Here is a 21,219-nt window from a genome sequence, read left to right as displayed (position 1 = left end):
GCAGAGATGCTGACAGTGGCAAGATCTTTCTAAATCATAGTGGGGATAGGAATTTGAATTTGTTTGATGAAGCAAGTTATGCAAAGCATAAATAAAGAATCAATGACAAAAATAACATCCTTCTTGAAAGTATCTACTAACTGCTGCTGGAGACATCTGTTTCTTCTGGTCTGCTTTGAGTCTCCACTTAATTAGGTCTCTGCATAAATTAAGTGCAATGGACATCTGGTGGTAGCCTCGTCACTGAGTTGGTATTCACTCACTCTTCTCCCTTCTGGTAACTACATTTACAATACAATATGATATATTACAATTACACTTCAAATATGTGCAAATTTCCAAGACCATCTGCCCATTTTTACATACTTGTCTCAGATTGTGGATCTTTAAACACCTGTAGATTATTCTAAAATATGACAACAAATTTTTATGTAAATCTAGTTTTCCTCTACTGAAAACCTTCAAATGTAGCTTACATTATTTAATTAATTCTTAACTAATTCAGATATTAACTTATTTTCTTAAGTTTGGAGAAGATGCAGAAAGACTTGAATGCTGCGTCAGAGACTCCTGTTGCTGCTGTTCCTCCTCCTTCTCAGAAGACACCCATTCCTGCTCCTGTGACTGCCCGCATGGACCATGTTTGGCACTATGATGAAGAATATCTTCCAGACCCTTCAAAGCCTGTGTCAGCTGCTTCTCCAGAACATGTTGATGGTGTTATTAGCAATGGATTTGTAGCTGTCAACTTAAGCTCCTGCAGGCAGGAGGTTGATTCTAAGGAATGGGTGATAATAGATAAGGAACGGGACTTGCAGGACTTCAGGACAAATGAGGCTTTAGGGCACAAAACTACTGGAAGTCCTTCAGATGAAGAGCCGGAGGTACTACAAGTTCTAGAGGAGTCTGCTCCGGAAGAGCAGCCCAGACAGGGTGGTTGGGCAGGAAACAGTGTCCATGTCAAGAACCAAACCTCAGGGGTGGAGTTTGTTCTGGCCATGGAGTGTCATCCTGCTGCTTCCGAACAGCTTACAGATAAATTGGAACTTCAGTCCGGAGCTGCTGGACAGCTTCTTGCAGCCACCCCTACAAGTCCTATGGAAGCTCAAGCAGAAGGAGCGCTCACTCCGGTAAGAGAAACGGTCGCTGTTTTATTGAACCTCTCCTTATTCAGAATTACATGAGGTAAGGGAAAAGGCGGTGACTAAAATACAATAGCGTAGCAGAAATTCCTGGTTTCATCAGATATGGGACTTGATTCCTGCGGAATGATCTTCCGTGTTCTGTTACACGGGTGTTTACATTGTCCCATGGAAGTGGCTAATAGTTCTGCAGGTGTGATCCACAGAACTGGCTGCAATTTTTTTTTAAAAAAAATTTATATAAAGAAGCTCCTTATTCAGTGATTCCTAATCAGTCTTACACATGCAAATATATATTTGCAGTACATAAACATAAAATGACAACGAATATGTAAAAGACTGTGCTACAATGTTTAATGTGTTTCAGGAAAAGCCTAAATGGCTGAAACAAAAGAAACAGTTACTTGCTCTCACCATCATTGATGTAGTATTTTCTTTCGGAATTCCCATTGTTTCTTCCCGTTTCCTCTGAAATTTCTAATGGTTCTTATACAAACCAATGGTTGGCTTTTATAAGTTGCTACTACTTCTCACTTCCAAGACGATTTTGCACCTACTGCTTTGCTCCCAGAATTTTCTCTTTAGACAGATTGCTTTGCTTCAATTGCACCTTCTTTTTGTTTCTCCATCTTCTCTAAAGAATTCTCATTTGTAGTTTTTGAACTTCTACTTTTTTTTCTCCTCTCTCACCAATTCTAAACAGCAACAACTTTGGCTTTAACTAAGGAGGAAGTGATATTAATGGTTAAGTCTTTGGAAATCAGCTCCTGCTTTTATTTCTCTCCTTTTCTCAGTAGATACTGTGTTATCTATGATATAAAGGGCAATTCTTTCAAGTTCTTTTGAGCCAAGAAACCTGTCTGTACTTCTCCCTTACTTATCGCCACTTTTTGTGAAAGTTACAGCCAGCTCATTAGAAAAAGAAACTTGTCACCAACCACTCATTTATTATAAGGTGTGGAATATCTCTTATGGTTAAAATGAACTATTCAATGTAATTAACCGTGGCTGTACAGTAAAAATTCAAATCACCTAGGTTCTCCTGGAAAATGCAAGATCTATCTTTCATACAAGATCATATTTAGATATCATACTTTGTGAGTGATGTGGTTTATAGAAGATCCATTCTGCATGATTCAAAATACAGAACTGTGTTAAACAACAGAAGATTTTTGAGATTTAAGTTTAAATATTAATTGCATGAAAGTGTTTGATGGGTTAGAAACTTCTAAAGATGAGAAATTAATTTAAAATGCTCAGTTGTTTACAGTTGTTCAATTTTTGTATTTTAATGTTTGTTTTAGTAAAACAGACAAGAAAAAGCAACACTTAGTCTTGTACAAAATACTAATTATTAATTAATTTTTATTTCAAAAGCCACTAAAAAACAGCTTGCTATTTTGTATGCAAATACACTGTTCTACTTTATATAAACTTGGCTTTTTTGGGGGCAATAGCTATTTTACTTAAAACTGAAAGTAGAAGTGGTATAAGTATCATGTACTACAGCGCAAATAATGGACAATATCTGGAACAGAAGAAGCTCCTGAGCATGGGAGCAGAAATAGTTACAAGCAAGGTCAATTAATTATAAGATGTATTGGAAGAAATACTGCTTGCCTTAGATATTTGAGTGAGATTATATTTTAGTTTGGTTTTGCAAGCAGGTAAGGGATATTTGGCATGACCTCAAAAACGGGGGAAATCAATATGGCTTGTATTATCCTGGAAGGGCAAGTAGTGCTGTGAGGGCAAGTTGAATGGCAGGAAGGAACTTGCTGTTTTGAAGGTGAATCATGTGTAATTGAAAATATAATCTGAACTGGGAGTAAGCAAAATAGAAATTATTTGGCCAATTTAGAAATGAGGAACAGAGTGTGTCTATTGAGTGTGTCTGTTCCAACTGTGATGGCAATATGTGGTAGTCCTCCGTCTACTTCATTAGTCCTTGAAAGCAAAACAAAGCCCAGGAGGATATTTGTAGGCGAGTTGTTCTTTCTGTCCTTTGTTGATGGTATTCCACTTCATAGAAGACACTTAGATAGTCCTTGAGGTGGGTACCGGAACCTAGCTGTTCTTATAGGTGAGTGTCCGGGTCACTTCACAGGGAGACAGTTGATGTATGCCTCTTTGTACAGTAGTTCTCTCTGTTCAAGAGTCCTGGTGACCTTAGGGAGCTGTTTGGTAGAGTACTTTTCCTTCTTCCTCAAAGCATCTACCTGCCTGAAACTGTTCTTTGAATGTGGTCCTTGTTTGTGGATCAGATGGTCTTGTTCTTCAGTAATTTTTTTCTAGGTAGCACCTCCCTGACAATATAAATAATGGGCAAAGGGTTGTACTTTACTTTTCTGCTCATCTAATTATATTGCACCAGTTAATGAGAACAGGCTTGGACAAAAGAGCGTAAGTTTAGGATCAGAAATCAAATTACTTAAGCGTTATTAAAAGGGGTTAAAAATAGATATTGAAATTATAGTAGTATCATACCTTAATATCTGAAACAGTTTACTCATTTCAAACAGCTTGAAACTCTAGGACATGTTGGCATTCATGGTCATCTTTCTTACAAATATACCTCCCATATGGATTTCTGGTGACCTGTTAGCGTGGGGTTTAATTACCATAGAAAGTATGATGAATTATCTTTTTTGAGCTTATTCTGATTTGGTTATTATCTTCTTTGAGCATATTCTGGTTTGTTAAAGATGCAAGCAATTACTTCAATGGTGAATGAATAAAATAGTTTTCCTGCTTTATGTATTTTTGATTTTTCATTTTTACTTTGATGATTATTCTTTATTTCTTTCAGAGCTTTATTGCTCACTATCTAAATAGTCAGTAGTAGCAAGGATGTTTCTGTATGAGAAACTAAAGGTTTATATACTCACCCTTAATTTTATTTTCTCCTGAAGGAAAGAAATTGCTGGGCTACAGTCCTTCCATTTGTAGATAAATGTTCTTCCTGAAATTGTGTGTGTACATGGACTTCCTGTAATTGATGATAATATCATTTTTACCTGTTTCACACAGCATCAGCATTCTAGTAAGAATGTAAAGTTGTAGCACTTCAGGAAGGAAACATGAACTCAAAAAATAATAACATGATCTCAAAAAATAAAACATGTAAGTTATTGGCTTGGGGATGAGCAAGTTTCAGGCTTAAAAAATTACAGCAAATTATTCTACCTATTATGAAAAAAACCTGCAAGTAAGAGAAGTAATTTTCATGTTATCAGTCATGGTTTTCCAGTTGCAATACAGATTCTGTGTGCTACCAGCAAATACCAGTTTGATCTGGCTCAGTCATGGGCACGTGGTCACGTTTCTGTTGAACTGTTCAGAGCATGCAAGGGTATATATGCTGACTTCATGCTTTCATAAAGGCTTTATGTTCACTTTGGCTTCAGGAGGACAGACAGTACCTGATTTGCTGTAATATCTGCTAGTATGAAGTAATTCTGTCAAAAGCATTTGAGCTGATCTAGACTAATGGTGAATTTATACTGGAGCAGCACTTGGTATCATGTATGATGTTCTCTAGTTTTCTTTTCTTTGATCTGGTACTAAGAGCCTAAAGCTGGTCTTGTGTTCTTGAACTATGGCCTCATTAATTTACAGCGTTTGTACTGTTTGCAGTGAAGTCCATACAGTGCATGCATGAAACTTCACAACATATATTTGTGAAGCAGATGCCTCAAGAAAGAAATAATAATGGAGTTGAAGTAGTTGAATATGTAACAGCTAAGTCCATTTTCATCCTCAGTTTAAATGAAACACTTTGTTCTGGTCACAACTGGTTGACAACCTAATACCATATATATATATATATGCGCAGTTATAGAAGAGGTTTGACTGTGTGAATCTATTTATTTTTATTATTTAGAAATATTGCTGAAATTAGCGTTTTGTACATTGAGGTAATATTATGTTTTATCAAAAACCTGGTCTTAAATTTCCATTTATGTCCGAATTCTAAGTAATTTAATTCTCTTGTACCTTCTGTTCTCAGTTGCTGCTTTTTTTTTTTTCCCGGTTGAGAGACACCTATGCATTATGGGAACTGAAGCTTTAGGATTGATGCAATTGAAAATACCTTTTCCTTGGAAACTGGAATGCTTGATAGGTGCCCTCTGTTTCCAAGAAATACCGGTTAGAATTGCAAATACCCATGGTAGGAAACAGAAAATCACCTTTATGAAGCTTGCAAAAGTTTTCCATATCTTTACTCTTCACGGTTTTGTCTAAATGTACTTAGACAAAGAATTGCAAACTGTATATAGCAATCTCATTTACAGGTATTTACATGTGTCACCATGAGATATTTATTCAGCACTGGAAAAGGTCTTTCAGAGAATCAGTTGATTTCAGAGTTGTATGTCAAAGCTATGGGTTATTAGAATCATCAAAACCCATTTTGAAAATGTACTTTCTCTAAAGTTTGGAACACTTCGACTTTACAGTTCCTGTTCTTTCCCTGCCCCTTCTTTTCTAAATGCTTGAGTGTTGTAGTTCAAGATGAAGCAATTGTTCATGGATTGTCCAGGCCAGTGTATCCTTCTAGTTCAATCCCACATTTAGGAAATTTAATTAAAATTGTTTAGTACTAAACTTACTGATTAATCCTGTCAGCTATGGTTCTTAATATATGCTGTTATAGCCTTAGTTGTACAGTCACATTTGTAAAGCCTGCAATGGGTGTATATGCTAAAAATATAGTCATCTCAGAAAACACGATGTGTTAAGCATTTGCAAGGACCAGTCAACAATCAACCAGTTTGTGTACACAATGTCCTTGGAACAGACCGTGTTAGTTTATTAAATTTGCCCTAGATTGTTACTGACTGAAGGAAGGAAGGTAGGAGCCAGCTAGAGAAAGGATGCTCACTTTTGATTTTGATACTGGATTTTTAAAAATTGATGGAAAATGTGAAGATTAGACTTGAGGTGCCTCTTAAATCATCAACTTTTAGCCTGTGAGGGAGGTGTGTATATGGTCTTCTCAGGAAATGCACATAGGCAAGACATAAACAAGAATTATTAAAGTATTGATTTTTAAACCTTATTTTCTTCCCCACCATGTTGTTCTCACAGCTCAACTCATCTCATATGCTGCATTTCTCCACTCCAAGAATTTCAAGTCCCATCCTCCGCACCATGAGCCCTATAGCCTATCTTTCCATCCACTCGGACCCTCTGAAAGAGGCTGGTTTACCAAGGAGTCAATCAGCTGAGAGCCACTCCTCTTCTTCCCGCTCAACTGGTCGTAGGCAGCTTCCTGTCATTCCCTGTGGCAACAAGTTCCCCCCTGTCATTCGCACCTCAAAAGCACAACTTCAGCAGGTGAATAAGCCTTGTCTTCATAAAAGTGACTGCGCTGTAGCAGTCATCTGCAAAGTTTAACATTTTGAGTTGCTCTGCACAGTCCGGTAGTAGGCATATGCTAGTCATACTGCTATACACAACATCCTAAAAATATTTTGAAAGATCAAGTTAGGGAATAAGAATGGATCTTGTTCAGGAACAGAGGCAGGAATACTCTGAGGAAGATATATTGTCCCGCTTTGAAGAGGTAAAATTAGAGGAATATTTAAATAGCTGTTATTCAGGTTATGATATGGAGCACCAAGCATCTCTGGATGTTCTGGAAGATAGTTGCATGTTCTCAGTGGGATTTTCCCTGGAAAAAGGTAGGATTATAAAATCTAGAAAACAGATTTTTGCTATGATTAAAATGTTTCTTTTTTATGTGTTCCTATAATCAATACCAGGTAGATTTTGAACTGTGAACACATATTAAAATTTGGACTCTTAAATTATTTTAATTTGAGACAACAGGGTCTAGAGATAGTCAAATTGCTACTTTGGGAATGAACGAATAATGAATTGTTCCGCTTCTTGCAGTATACAAAACAAAAATGGTAATTATCGGGAATCATAGCTAATGGAAAATGTCACTTGAGAAAGAGGACTTTTCATAGCTTCGTACTCCCAGTTTCGTTTCAATATGGAAAAGGTGAAGGCTCAGAATTGTAATTGAAGTTAGCCACAATTTGTGTATTAGTCACAAAAATAATGAGATTTGCTAAGCAGCATGAGCTTGTGTTGACTGGTAAAGCAGTATGACATAGCATTAATGCATAAGACCGTAACATATCATCATCATTTTACCATTAATGTTTCTTTGAATTATATTTTCTGTTGCCTTTTATTTCCAATGTATTTTTCAGTATAAATATTTCTGTGTGAAAGACTTGAGTTTTTTTTTCAGTGAATCATGCACAGAAGTGTCGATATTAAAAGTTATCCATCAACATTAGCTTCTTTCAAACTTCCATAGGATCAGTGGTGAGTGATAGCAAGGCAAACAAAGTAGCTAGTGTACTTACATCAGCATTTTGTCTGTTAGCTCAAAAAGCAGTGTTTTTTTCCTGCAGCTCTTGGCTGCTTTTTATCTAGATATTAAAAAATAGTTCTGCTCTCAATGTATGGAAACGGACAAACAGTAGCTGCCAAACTTGATGGGATATGAAAATACTATATTCTTCATGATGACTGATGTTATCGACTAGGGAAAAGGACTTAGGAGAAATTAACTCATTAAAAGTTAAGCTTCGGTATTTTTCAGGATTAGCTTGTATCCCAGGATGCAAAATAACCTATTTGCTTTTGCCTGTACATCTGTCATTTAAATTTTCCAATCAGAATGTATTGCAGGTATAATTAACAAACTGCTCACACTACTCAAAAGAAAGTAGGTTGGTGCAGAGGGTCTACTCTGGCTTCCTTAGTACCCAACAAATGAATACAGCAGCAATATTAATAGGGTCTGCAAAGTGATATACTTTCTTGTCATGTGAAAAAGAACTGGTATTGTGCCAGGTGTGGTTACTGAGTGGAGTGAGGATTATATGTAGCTTCTCAGCCTCTTCTTTCTTTTTACCTGGTAAGTCCATGACTGCTGTGTTCTTTTTCAAGCTGTGATTTTGAAAGTCCTGACTCTGTTGAGAATTTAACTTCCAGTTTTTCATTTGCTGTGGAAACTACAAACACGTGATTCTTTAGTTCATCCTAACAATGAAGGCCTCGTGTACTTTATGGCTCACTGAAGAAACTGAAATACTTTTGCAAGTCCTTCTCTTTTCTACCGTGCAGCAATATTAGGTCCTTAGGAAGCTAGAAGTTCCAGCAGCATGAAAGACGAATATGCATGTTAATAACCTAAAGCTTTTCTCCAGTTAAGTATGAAAAAGAATTTTAATGTCATTCTGTATTATTCTGTATAAATATTTGGTACTGAATATATTTTTGTGTATTTCCTGCTGTTTGCAGTTTTGTTCAGCACTCATAACTGATGAATTGCAGAAGTAGGGGAATCTGTGCTGTAGAATTTAGTTTCATGTATTAATGAAAAGATGCTACATTTGTTCTTGAAATCAAGCAAAGGGATTTTCATTCCTTATTGTTGGTGAGTGAGGGTTCAGGAACTGTAACCCACCTTCCTCTATTTTGACATCAGATAGATTAGGTCATGAAATTTCCATATATTCTCTGCTCACTAGTGCAGAGAGGGTATAGGATGTAGGTCTACATTTATTTGTTCAATGAAGAGAACCCCTCTCTTGCCATACATATATTATGGAAGAGAATTGGGAGTATTTTGCTTCTACTCTCCTTAGTTATTGAATTTGCAGCACAAACAAAGAGTCTGGCAGCATTAGAGCTGACAGAAACCAGAATGAATTCTTTGTGCTTGAATCCGAAGAGTGGGGCTAGAGTGCTGTTAGCATCCTTTCCCTCTATAGCATGGTCCAAATGTACAGCAAATCCTTGTGAAACATAACTAATTTCTGTGAATTTTTAAGCCAGGTAAGTTCTCTGAACTCTGTTCATTAGAAGACTGCATAGGGTGTTGTGTGAGGTCAGTGGAAAAGGAGATGTGAGTGCGCAACTACTGGCCAGAGGTCTGTCTGAAGAGATTGCTTAGGTAGACATTGTGCAAACTGTGTAACTGTGTCTTGAGAAACAATCAAGATCAGTGACGTCAGATTTTGATCTCTGTGGTTTCTCAACTCTAGTTCTTCAATAAGGTTGTGAACACCTCTTCTAGCCACAGCAGCCATCTAGAGTACTTCTAAATTGACTACTGTACAATAAGGTTCAGCCCTTAACAAAGGTGGATTCCAGTTTTTGTGTCATTCTGGCATATTTTCATTTTTCAATATGCTTAACGAGACATGTACAAGGGGAATAATTTTAATTTAATGATTTTGCGGTTATTCATTTTGTTAGGAACGAATAACCTGTGTGTCTCAGGTTAAGTAATCGGAATTATTTGGTGCTTTTTTTCTTATGTCTGAATTTTCACAAATTATTACCTTACTGGAACATTTAAAAAATTATTTTGTAGTTATATAGTTATATTATTAGTTACAAAATGCTCTGAAATCTTCCCACACAAGATGCTATGGAAATGCAAACCATCATATTCATATTCATATCCAAGACGAGAAATAATATAATGATCTGAGTTGAAAAATTTACCTTAATTTTAAAGCATCTCACTGGAATTCAGGGACCTATCGAAGAATAAGGTAAGACTTCTTGACATGTTCAAGGGGTTTTTAGAGAAGGAATGCATATCCCATATAACTGTCTTTTTATTTTGGATGTTTTAGGCCTATGAGCCAGGAGTGCACGTAAATGTTGTAAATTTTGCCATTTTTTATGAACTAATTTTGGCAGGTTTCACTAGTCTGCAATAGCAAGAGATAAACATTTACATTGGTTTTCACATTTATCAATACCTTTTAGAACCACAAATAAATAAACAAAACCACAGAGATACTCCTCTCTTCTTATACAGTGTTCTTTTAAAATTATTTTTAATTTGTTAGTAGCATTAACTTGAAGTTGTCAGGTACATTAAGATTGCCTTACAACTCAGCTAGTTAAAACTCTAATTTAGCATTGTACCTATTCATTAAAATGTCAGGAATTTGTCCAAAATCCTCTTCAGAATTTGTTTCAAGACATGGTACATTATCAAATAGATGTGTCCTGGAAGGAAAAGAAGAAAAAGCCATTCTTTGTTCAGTGAGTCTTTTTTTTTTTTTTTTTTCTTTTAATGCTGCCATGGTTAAAGTCGGCTATAGAAAAAAGGACTCTGATTTCAGGGCTTACATAATTGTTATGCGCGCCCCCCCCCCCCCCCCCCCCCCAATCCCCCATTCGCTGTCCTGATGGAAACTATATTGAGTCAGCATGAGGCTTAAGTTAGGTTTATCTGAAGAGGCTGCTAATAGCTAATACCGTTTACAACATTGGGTTTAATCAAGGTAGAAATTTCAAAGTGTTAGTCCAGTTCATAGCTACTGGAACTGTTTCATACACAGTAGATCTAATTTTGTTAAGTAGGGAAAATGTGCAGAAGTTGTATGATCTTATTCATGACAGGGTAACTGTTAAGAACTGTTAATTTTTGAAGAAATTTTAGCCTGAAAATTAAGTTGATATGATGTTGCAGCCTTCACTTATCATCCATGAAAGTAAACATTTGATAATGCTTATGATCAGATCAAAAGACAAGCTCACGTTCAGAATTCTTACTGGTTTCGGTTGTCACTGTTAAGTTCTTGAAAGGCAATCAACATATGATCCCTGCTACAGTGTCATTATTTTTTCATTAGTAGGTTTCTCTGGAGTAAGTCAGTTTTTCATACAAAAACACATAGGATGAGGAATATCAGGAAACATTATTTTAGAATAAAAAGGATGTCTGGAAGACACATAAGCTCACAGGTTACTCCCATTCTTTTAAGCAACTAGATTTTATATTGATAATGATGTTTCTTGAACAACTTTCATCAACGCACTCTCATTCTAGTGCAAACAACTAAAAAGTTTTATTTGTGACTTTTATCCAAGTGGCAGAGGAAATTGCTTGATACATGGAAACCTAAATGCTGCCTCCAAGGACTTAGTAGGGTCTTTTGTCTGAAGGAGAGAAATTCTTCATGTGTGCTTTTTTTACATCTGCCTTTGGTGTAAAGAAGAATTAAAAATCACAGCATATTAGGTTAGCTGTTCTTTCAGTGGAAACTTTTCAAGTTATAAATTAAGGAATTAACAGTTGAGGACAATCAGTTGGTATCAACGTCAATTTTTTTCAAACAGTGTGTTGGTTGTAGGGACTGCATCCGCTTTTAGTGACTTGAACCCTCTTGGCCAATCCCCTTCTGCAGGTCTCTCTATTAGAAGCAGCAGAAAAGTCATAGTGAATGTCAAGACAATAAATTAGCCTTAGTAATAGCATCCACATACAGTGATTGTGTAGGAAGAAAAACCTGTAAAAAGTTGCTGGTTTAAATGTTCATGTTTTCTGGAATCCACAGTACTTTTAAGATACCCAAAATTCATAGCCACATGGTTCATCTGTTCTTGTTGGTCTGTGAAGTGGTCAATTATTTTAAAAAAAATAAAAAAATTAAATGCCAATCTTATCTCAAACATATGTGTTATATGTGTACTAGAAAAGTACACTTTTCTAGCATCATAATTTCATTAGTATAGAATAAGTAAAGATGTTTCAGGAAAGCTAAATGGTCTGTGGGATTTCCCATGGAGAGCTGATCTCCTGTGGAGTCAACAGTTGTTTCCATGACAATTCACACAGTAATCTTGATATAAATAGGTGGTTACAATTCAGAGCATAATGCCCAAGGACTAATGATTATTTCTCATGTAATTAAGGTATAATTGATCTAATTAATGTAATAAATATTGGATATAATTGCAGATATTATCTATAATATAATCCATAGGATAATATTTAATTAAGATATATTTATATCTTAAAATCTTTTGTCTGCTATCATGAAAATTGCCTGTAATACTAGTCTAACTAGAGTGACAGGAAAAAAAGTCTTTATTTGAAGTTTGTGAATTTATCACTATCAGCATTTTCTCCTGGTTGGGTAGATCTGTTATATGGGAAGAAGACAGAAATTTATAGAATAGGGGAAAAAAAGGGAAACCACTAAAATTAGGACAAGTGCTAAGTGGAGGTCTCTTGTATTTCTAAGCTACCACTGTGTAATTTAAAAAAAATGGTTCAGTTTCAAGTTGTTATTAAAATTTCTAGTATTTGGCAATTCTACACTATTGCTCTACATGAACCACAGGTAGTTGTGTTTACTTATTACCTAACTACAAATGTACAGCTGCTCTGAATGCTTTCAGGCAGCTTCTAAACACAGAACACGATATATGTAGAGAGGTCACAAACTGGCTGAAGTGACACTACTTTATTGGTTTATCTAATCTTAATAATACCAGGCTAGTAACCAAAACAAAGTCAGAATAAACTGATAGTGCCCCTTAAATATTTTTAAGGATCTTAAATAACTGACAATATGTATTACACTGTAGATCACTTGAGTGCATGGCTGGAATCAGCTGTATTGTAGCTGCTTCATGGAGCTGTAATTTACATTTATCATCACTCCTGTTCACAAAGGCAAAACTATGTAACATAATAGGCTGCCAAAATTTCCAGATATTTTGTTTTTAAAAGATAAGCTGGATTCTAATCGCATCTTTGTGTCTGCAGCCTTTGAAACTATAAAACCTTGTGTGCAGAGGAGAGAGTACATAAAAAAAACATTGTAAGAAAAGAGAAAGACCCTTAGTATCAATAATATCAGTAAGACACCTATCTCTAGGTCTGTCCTCTCTAAAGGATATCTATTAGGCATACTTGTAAGCAAACTGAAAGCAGCTAGTTCTTTACGTGAAGTACAACTACTGTTGGTGGTAGTGCACTGTGGGCATGAGAAAACCCATAATGCTTTCAAACAGATCCTGAGGATCTAATTCTGAGGAGAGATTTTAAGAAAATTTTAATCTGGATTTCAAGTTTGAAAATTCAATTTTATGTGTACAGTAATTATAATCCTGCTGAAATTAGAATTTGTATTAAAACTATACTTGCGTGGTTTCATCAGTTCTTCTGGTATGTTTGATTCATCGGTGGAAATTTTAGTGTTCACAGATACTCTCCCTTGCGAGCATAACACAGCTGTGGGCAACATGTGCTAATATAGTGCCAATCTTATAACTGGATAGAACTGGATTTAATTTATAGCAACATACAAATGAGTGATTGGAGGATCATAAGTCAGGAAGATTCTTGATTTTATTGTTTTATGTGTTGTTGGAGCTTTTGTTAGAGTGTTGCTCTTTGAATATGAAATACTTTTTTACCTTTAGAAAAATCCAAAAATAGAGTGTAAATAGCAAAACTGAAGCATAAGAATAGCACAGCAGTAACCTAGAATTAGACAGTGGCTCATAGGAATCAGATAGAAACAGAAAAAAATGACATATTTGAGATCTGCACATGGGTATTAAGGTCATCATGATACTTCATGATGACCCTTTGTTAGAATTGATATATTGGAGGGGAATATTCAGTATTAATCTAAGCAGTAGTAGCCAAATCCCACTACTGTTACACATAAAAACAGTTTTTATGTGATTCAGAGTCTCCATGTATGTCTTTTTTTCATGAAAAAGAAAGACTATTTACTTGGATTGAATTTTGGCTTAGAATAGAGCATATCAAATTAATTTTTCAAAGAAATGGTATTTTAAAAAAATTAATGTACTGGTCCTTATAACAAGGTATAATATGGCTTTGAAAATGAGAGTTCAGGATTTTCCTGTGGAAATATTAGCATGTGTTTTTATTGTTTCTGAAAATTGCAGTTATTCTCTCTGTAGGGTCAGATATTAATATAGAGCTTATCTTTAAAAAGATCATTCAAAAGTAGTAAAAATTGTTTCTAAAGTAGGAAAATAGATACTATTTTCTTACAGCTGCTGAAACAAAGTGAGTTTTGCTTAAATCATTATTAGCTATAATAATAGCTGTGAAAATATTTTAACTGCATTTTATATACCAAAAGTGGTTGCATCATTAAAAAAATAAATGTCACTTTGTACTTAATGTGTCCTCTGTTAGAGGAGGAACCTTCTAATTTGTAGTGGTTTATTTTGCTTCTTAACTGAGCACCTAAGTATACTTGAGCAGCAGAGTCCCTAAGTATACTTCAACTTAACATCTTATGGAGAACTAATTAACATCTTATTGAAGATTGTTAGATGTTTTATAAAATTTAGACTTAGAAATGCTGAATATGTTGTGCTGCTTAAAGTGTGATATGAACTCACTGGCTTTATTACTAAAACCACAATCCTCATGGAATCAGTAGTTTCCAACTTTCCAGAGGAAAAAGTCCTTGAGTGGTCAGGCTTCTGAAAATAGTTCTTAATCTCTAGATCTTTTTGTGACTTTAGGAATAAGCACAGTAAGGTAGGAATTCAGTTTCTGTAAAGAAGGAAACAATAGCATGAGATGGAAAGGTGAAATAGGCTTCAGTTGCCGTCTTTTCATACCTCTGAACTGTGCATTAGGGCAAATTCATGCTTGCTTTGTTAGGAAAAGACTGTCTCACGGAACTCACAAAAAATATTACAATTCCCCGCCCATTCTTAATGGGACTATATTACAAGAGTATTAACTGAGTGTTATGAAGTAATAGTCTGTAAGCACTGCTGCTTCCCAGTTCTCCAACTATATAAGTATAGTGTATCTCCAACTATATATAAGTATAAGAATATTTTTCAGTTGGTTTATGTGTTATATAGATGAAGTTTCAAATTAAATGAGTACTTGTTTTAGTCATGTTAGCAAACTAGCCACTTGTTGCAATGACAGCCATACTCTAAAGCAATTAAAGATACTACTTTTAGAGCAATCACTGTTTGTCTTATTGAATATTTGACAATATGAGTTTATGTCAGAACAAAAAAAATATCTTCCTTTACCTGGTAAGTGGCATAGGAATAACTGAAAAGGGAAGATATTTAAAGAACACTGAAATTAAGCCATGATTAATAAGCCTTAAAGAAAGACTGTACACACAGTTCTATAAGTTCTTTATCCTCAAGAGATACCTATCACATTAGAGAATATGAAAACACAGTTATCTTGTACTTTCACAGCTCTGCATCTCTATTCTATTCACTGCCCATTTCTTGCAACCTCCATATAAATCAATGCAAAATTTAGCATTATAGAATAGCAGAAAGAATATATCTGAAGAGCTGTGGAAAGCAATATGCTTCTTTTTTTAGATAGATAGATAGATAGATAGATAGATAGATAGATAGATAGATAGATAGATATAAGTAAGCCTTCATATGCTTCTTCTCTTTAGTTTAGGATTAGTGCCTGTCATGTGTGAATTTTTAACAACAGAAGGTGGAGCCCTGGGCACCATCAGTTCCTACAAATGCCTGCAGTGCTTGTGGTGCCATATATATGGGACTGTTCAAAGGGATTCAGTATCAAAACTTAATCATCTCTGATCTTATGTTCCATAACACCATGAATTGTACAATCATGGAATGGTTTGGGTTGGAAGAGATCTTAGAGATCATCTAGTTCCAAACCCCCTGCCATGGGCAGGGATGCCTTCCACTGGCCTTGAACAATTCCAGGGAGGGGACATCCACAACTTCTCTGTGCAACCTGTTTCAGAGTCTCACCACCCTCACAGTAAAGAATTTCTTCCTTATATCTAATCTAAATCTGCCCTCTTTATGTTTAAAACCATTACCCCTCATCCTATCCCTACACCCCCTGATCAGGAGTCCCTCCCCATCTCTCCTGTAGCCCCTTTTTAAGCACTGGGAGGCTGCTGTAAGTTCTCCCTGGAGCCTTCTCTCCTCCAGGCTGAACACCCCCAACTCTCTCAGCCTGTCCTCACAGGGGAGGTGCTCCAGCCCCTGATCATCTTTGTGGCCTCCTCTAGCCACATTCAAGCAGGTCTGTGTCCTTCTCTTGGGGGCCTCAGAGCTGGACACAGCACTGCAGGTGGGGTCTCATAAGAGCAGAGTAGAGAGTTATTACAGCCATATATTTCTCCTGTTTATCCCCATATTGGTCTGTCTGTAGAAATAGCCAATGTAGTTTAGAAAATCTATAATTAATTATATTTAACTTCTTCCCTGCTGTGAATTTAATCTGGAAAGGGAATGTAAGGGATACAAAGGATTAGACTCTGAAAAGTCAGTAGGAATGATAGTAGTAGATAGGGAGGATTTTGAAAACTAGGAGGGCTGTTCTGAGCAGTAAGCTAGGTAAGTTGTCTACAGAGATGTAAGCATAGCAGTGGTTTTTCATGTCAGAATTACACTAGCAGTAAATTACAGGACAGTGTGCTAACATATCCTTTACACAAACTTTCCATGCCCTTTACACAACTTGTATACGAACTGCAGTTCAGATTTCTTTGAAGAGGCAATTGTTGTGCAAGGAAATAGAAATTAAGTGATGTAAACAAACTCCAGTGAACTGGAAAGATTCAGGGAGGTTGTTTGGTATTGCAGAAGTTGCAAACTCATACTAACATTGGTCATATTTCTGGTAGGTGATAGAACTAATGACAGATGAAAAAGAGAGGCAGGGAAAAGAGAAAAGATACATGAGGTTTGTTCTTATAGATAAACAAACTTTACTAAGGCAGGAAAGAATTAGGTAAAGTGTCTTCAGAATGCCAAGTAATATGATAACAATTTATTAATACGAGAAGTTACAAATGATGACAGTATTAGCTGAACAACAGATCTGTACACCTCTAAGAGGCTGAAGTCCTGACAGCACTTGACATGTTTGCAGAAGTATCAGGTAGCATGAGTGGAGGGAAGAAGCTATTGCTGAGAGGTCAGATGTTTACCTGCTGGTATTGTACAATAATCCATAATCACACCTTTAGATCTTTCAGACTTAGCAACTTTGCAGACCAAAACCCAGTATTTTACTCCTCTGCAATTTGCTATATACATTCACAGAGGATTTTATAGAAGCATATCACTTGCTATTGCAGCCTGTCAAAGGTTTAAAAGGAGGAAAGTTTGTCAGATGTCATAACAGATGTCCAAGAGATATTTGTTGTTGTTGTTGTTTTGGTCTTTTTCCTTCTTAACATCCCACTCACCATCTTGTAAAGTTTCTTGAAGAAAATGCAGTCCTATTTTTTGTCTCAGTCGAGTGTTAATTTGAGAAATCAGAAAGGAATGAAGAAATTATTTAGGGAAGGCCAAAGGATTCAAGACCGTGGTGGTAATAATTTCACTCAAATATTTTCTAGTGAAAGGAGAACCTTAAACTCATTGTTCCATATATTGTCTCAGACATTTTCAGTAATCTGCTGTATCACGTAACCTCTGTTATTGCAATAATTGGGTAGGTAGTGTTATAAACTGATTATTATAATGAGCTGAGAGGCAGCTTTTTGAATTCTATTCCCCGCATTTTTCTTCTCAGATGAATTGCCCACATTGCATTGTAATCTTTGTTCCTCAGGTTCAGTGTTTTACAAAACTGACATGATCAGGCATAGAAATCTCACAGGGTAAGATTTTAATTAGTGGCAGAAGAAAAGAAAGTATGAGGTTCATTTATGGTTATGATGGGCTTTTTGAATTTTACATATGAGGCCATGTGTTATTTGTTTTGTAACTAGATATGCACTGAACAACCTTGAGATTTCTGTCTCCCTGAATTAGACTAAATGATAATTTAAATTGGTGTATTTTTCATGTGTCAGGATCAGCCCTCCTCAGACTCCTTGATTATGACTTCTATCTTGCAAGGTTTCACAAACATAAGAGCGAGAGGACTATTTATGGAATAATTAAGGCTACAGAATTATATATATATATATATATTTAAATGGTCTTAAGGAATTAAAAACTTCCTCCAGTCTTTTTACTTAGAATCCTCATAGTGTGAATCATGAAGTTATCTGTAGTGGCCAGCCTTGTAAAGAAGCTGATGCTTTACCCAAAGAAATCTTACAAGGAGCCTTAGGAGGACTGTCTACAAGCTTCTTCCATTTCTTCAGTAACTGACTATTGACTATCCAAGTTCTTCCAAATGAAAGCATTTGTATCCCTGCCCATGGCAGGGGGGTTGGAACTAGATGATTTTTAAGGTCCCTTCCAAACCAAACTATTCTATGATTTAACAGAGTTCAGTTCTATACAAGTTCTGTTTTCTCATGCACATTCACAGATTTTAAAAAAATTGGCCTTGATCTTTTGTTTCTCTCTTAAACCTGCACCTGAAGTTGTAGCAACCCTTGCATGAAAGGCACTTCTGCATGATTACAAATTGCACATATAAGTAAAATGTCAAGCCCAATGGGGATATGATTTAATTCTTGTGCTTTGAGAAGACTAATAAGGGGTTTGTTGACCATCTGAAAACAAACTTTTGCTTATTAGGGAACGCAAATCAAGAAAGTGATATATGTGTTAAAAAAGCCATTTCTGAAACTGTGAACCTATTCACTAGTACTGAGTCTTTGATGATACTTAGTCATCCAGTATACTTTTCTTTCCTGCACTTGTTCAGTGTTTTTCTTTCACAAATAACTCCTGCCTGTTCTGTTGTAGGTTGTTCAACAAACTTAGGCTTCTATGTCTTGGGTGTAAGGGTTAAATCTGGGTAGGCCAAGACAGGCCTGAAAAACTAGGAAATTCTCTCTTCAGATGTGGCAAAGGATATGAAGTCTGTTGAAAACTGTAAATAAATTTCAGATTGGAGCTGGGTTCACCTAACAAAGAATTGACATATGAGAGGTCACAAGGAAAATAGAGCTTCCATGTAAACATATTTGAGCAAAGGAGGATTTAAATGCAGTTGCAGCCCTTCTGGAAGTGTACCAAGAAGATAAATATCCTCCTAAAAGCAAATAACTAGGGTTGTCTTTACCTCTGAAAATTGAGAGGACACCAGAATAATACTATTCTAATGGAAGTCATCCTTCTTCAGATATATGGAAGACAACTCTGTTTTTTTTCATTCCTGGGTTATTTGAATTGGCAACCAGACTAGCTCATCAAGTGAAAAGTTTGGAAAAGGAAATATTTTACAAGATTACCTTACTTCGGAGACACCATCTGTAGCCCTGGAGAACAAGGTATTGAAACAAGCTGGAGACAGAGCTGAGTGGACAGCAAATGCCCAAGTGATCTCTCCAAAATCTGAACCTGCTATTCCAAGGACAACATTGCATTAAAATTTCCTGAACCCACTTTTACGCAGCTTGTAGTTGAGAATTTCAAAGAGATCTGATGATTTTTGTGTGATAATCCAAAATAGGTTCTTCTGTCATGTGAAAGAGTCCTTTGGTGCATGATACCTGGAGATGTGTTGTCCTAGAGATGTATGGAAGCCTATGGGATAGGTGTCCTGTTTTCTAGACATTTTTTCTCATTTTTTTTCTCCAGTTTTATCTTTTTTTCTTTCTGTGCAGAGGTCTTGCTGAGCTATTTTTGTTTTAACACTTGAGATTTAGGCACTAATTGACCTAATCATGGAAAAGTGAAATTCTACTTCCTCTGTTTTTTTCTGTAGCTAAACTGATGTGCTTGGATTTGCACAAGAAAGCTTTTGAAGTAAGAAAGACTTCTTTAATTTGGGATTAGAGTTTCTTTCAGAGGAAAAACCCAGACTGAGAGTGAGAGGAGATGAGGAGGACTGTTTTGCTGAAACTAAGTAACTTCAGTTTGTTTCTCAATGTACCATTTTAATTCAGCAAACATGAGGGGACCGTATTGGCTCGAACTTGAAAACAAATTATCAGGGAGACAAAAAGTTGCCTCTTGCTGCAGGTCTTAGTGGGGATTTTTTTGTTTGTTTTGGTTTAGTTTTGGGTTTTTTTTTCCCCACTATTTGAATAAATCTTAACTTGGGGAGGATGATACAGACAGCTTAAGTCAGCTTGAGAAAACAGGAGTTCAATCATCTTACATTTCTGCTATTCTCCCACTCCCCAGTGCAAAATACCACTTGCTGTAGCCTAACAAAGTGGTCCTACTTATAAAACTAAGAAAATATTTTTCTCCTAATTTTATTCCAAATTTCTCAAAAATGAGTCCAGATTTTTAGATTAAGGTCCCAGAACTGCACTGGGTAAATTAGAGAGGTTCTGAATATGTTTTATACTGTAGAAATAATTTCTTTAACATAAATAATTGACCTCTTTCTAATTCAGCTTTATGCCTGTGATTTGTGTTTCATGTTTTGTTCTAGTGAACTGTTTACAATATCAGTTGGATGTTTGTGTTTCATGAAGCTAAATGTGCACCCATGGAAATTTTTTTTTATACAGGGCTATGAAGAAAATGGAAAAAAAATTTCAATGAATTTCAATGAAGCTATTATACTTTCATGGGAAATCTGATTATATCTCCTTCACTGTCAGTTCCCATTTCATATTTTGGAGAGTTGTTCTGTATTTGTAAGGTTGAGTACACAGTATAAATTGTTATGGGTCCTGACAGATGAGCTTGGTTTCTACCACCCAGTAGTACCAATGTACTAGCTCTTGCAAAAGCCCGTTAAGCTTAGCAGCATGTATAATTTCTGCAACAACGTCAAGCAAAATCTATCTTGTAACATAGCAGAATCCTGACAACACTGGAGATAAGCTACCACTAGTTGTCTCTTCAACCATCAGTGCATCAGGAAAATCTTTATGTGCAAAGCCAGAGTCTGGTCTTCTACTTTCTGTTGAGTATTACAAACTCAAACTATGTCAGATGAACGAGGCTAAAGAATACAAGGAAAAAAGGAGCTGAACTCCCTGTCCATATAGATAAAGATGTAAGGGTAGCCCCTTGATTTCCTACTGTTTATACCAAACAGCTCAATCTGATATGTATAAACCAGAATCCAGGACTCCTCTTCACATAAGAGTGCGTTCTTCCCTTGGCCGTAGAGGTCAAACTCCTCTCACTTTTTGTGTGTGCTCTCTCACCCTCTGACCTCATGACTCTTGCATTTCTGTCTGTGCAGTGGCCTGACTTCAACGGGGAACGTGAGAAGCAACTCCATTCTGGTTTTGTCCATACTTGATGGGAACTGGGGGAAGTGGGTTTATGTCTCTCAGGTGGGCAGAGACCTGAGGTACAGGTTTCCCATTTCCTGGACATGTGCTCTAAC

At 36.1% G+C, this 21,219-nt stretch overlaps 1 protein-coding gene across 3 annotated transcripts in view; it reads left to right on the top strand.

The window, feature by feature from the left end:
* The window catches only part of TTBK2 (tau tubulin kinase 2), a 101,689-nt gene that overhangs the window by 76,791 nt on the left and 3,679 nt on the right, over positions 1-21,219 (top strand). For 2 of the 3 annotated variants that reach the window (XM_074909601.1, XM_074909603.1), the window contains 2 exons: positions 527-1,130; positions 6,234-6,482. In XM_074909601.1, the coding sequence (XP_074765702.1) occupies positions 527-1,130; positions 6,234-6,482 (853 nt within the window). The remainder of the gene's footprint in view (positions 1-526; positions 1,131-6,233; positions 6,483-21,219) is intronic. The other variant, XM_074909602.1, reaches the window with a different exon arrangement.

This window comes from Athene noctua, chromosome 6 (assembly GCF_965140245.1).
Source record: "Athene noctua chromosome 6, bAthNoc1.hap1.1, whole genome shotgun sequence".
NCBI classification, from domain to species: Eukaryota; Metazoa; Chordata; class Aves; order Strigiformes; family Strigidae; genus Athene; species Athene noctua.
Note: the sequence above shows the minus strand (reverse complement) of the source record. Positions and strands in the feature narration are given on the sequence as shown.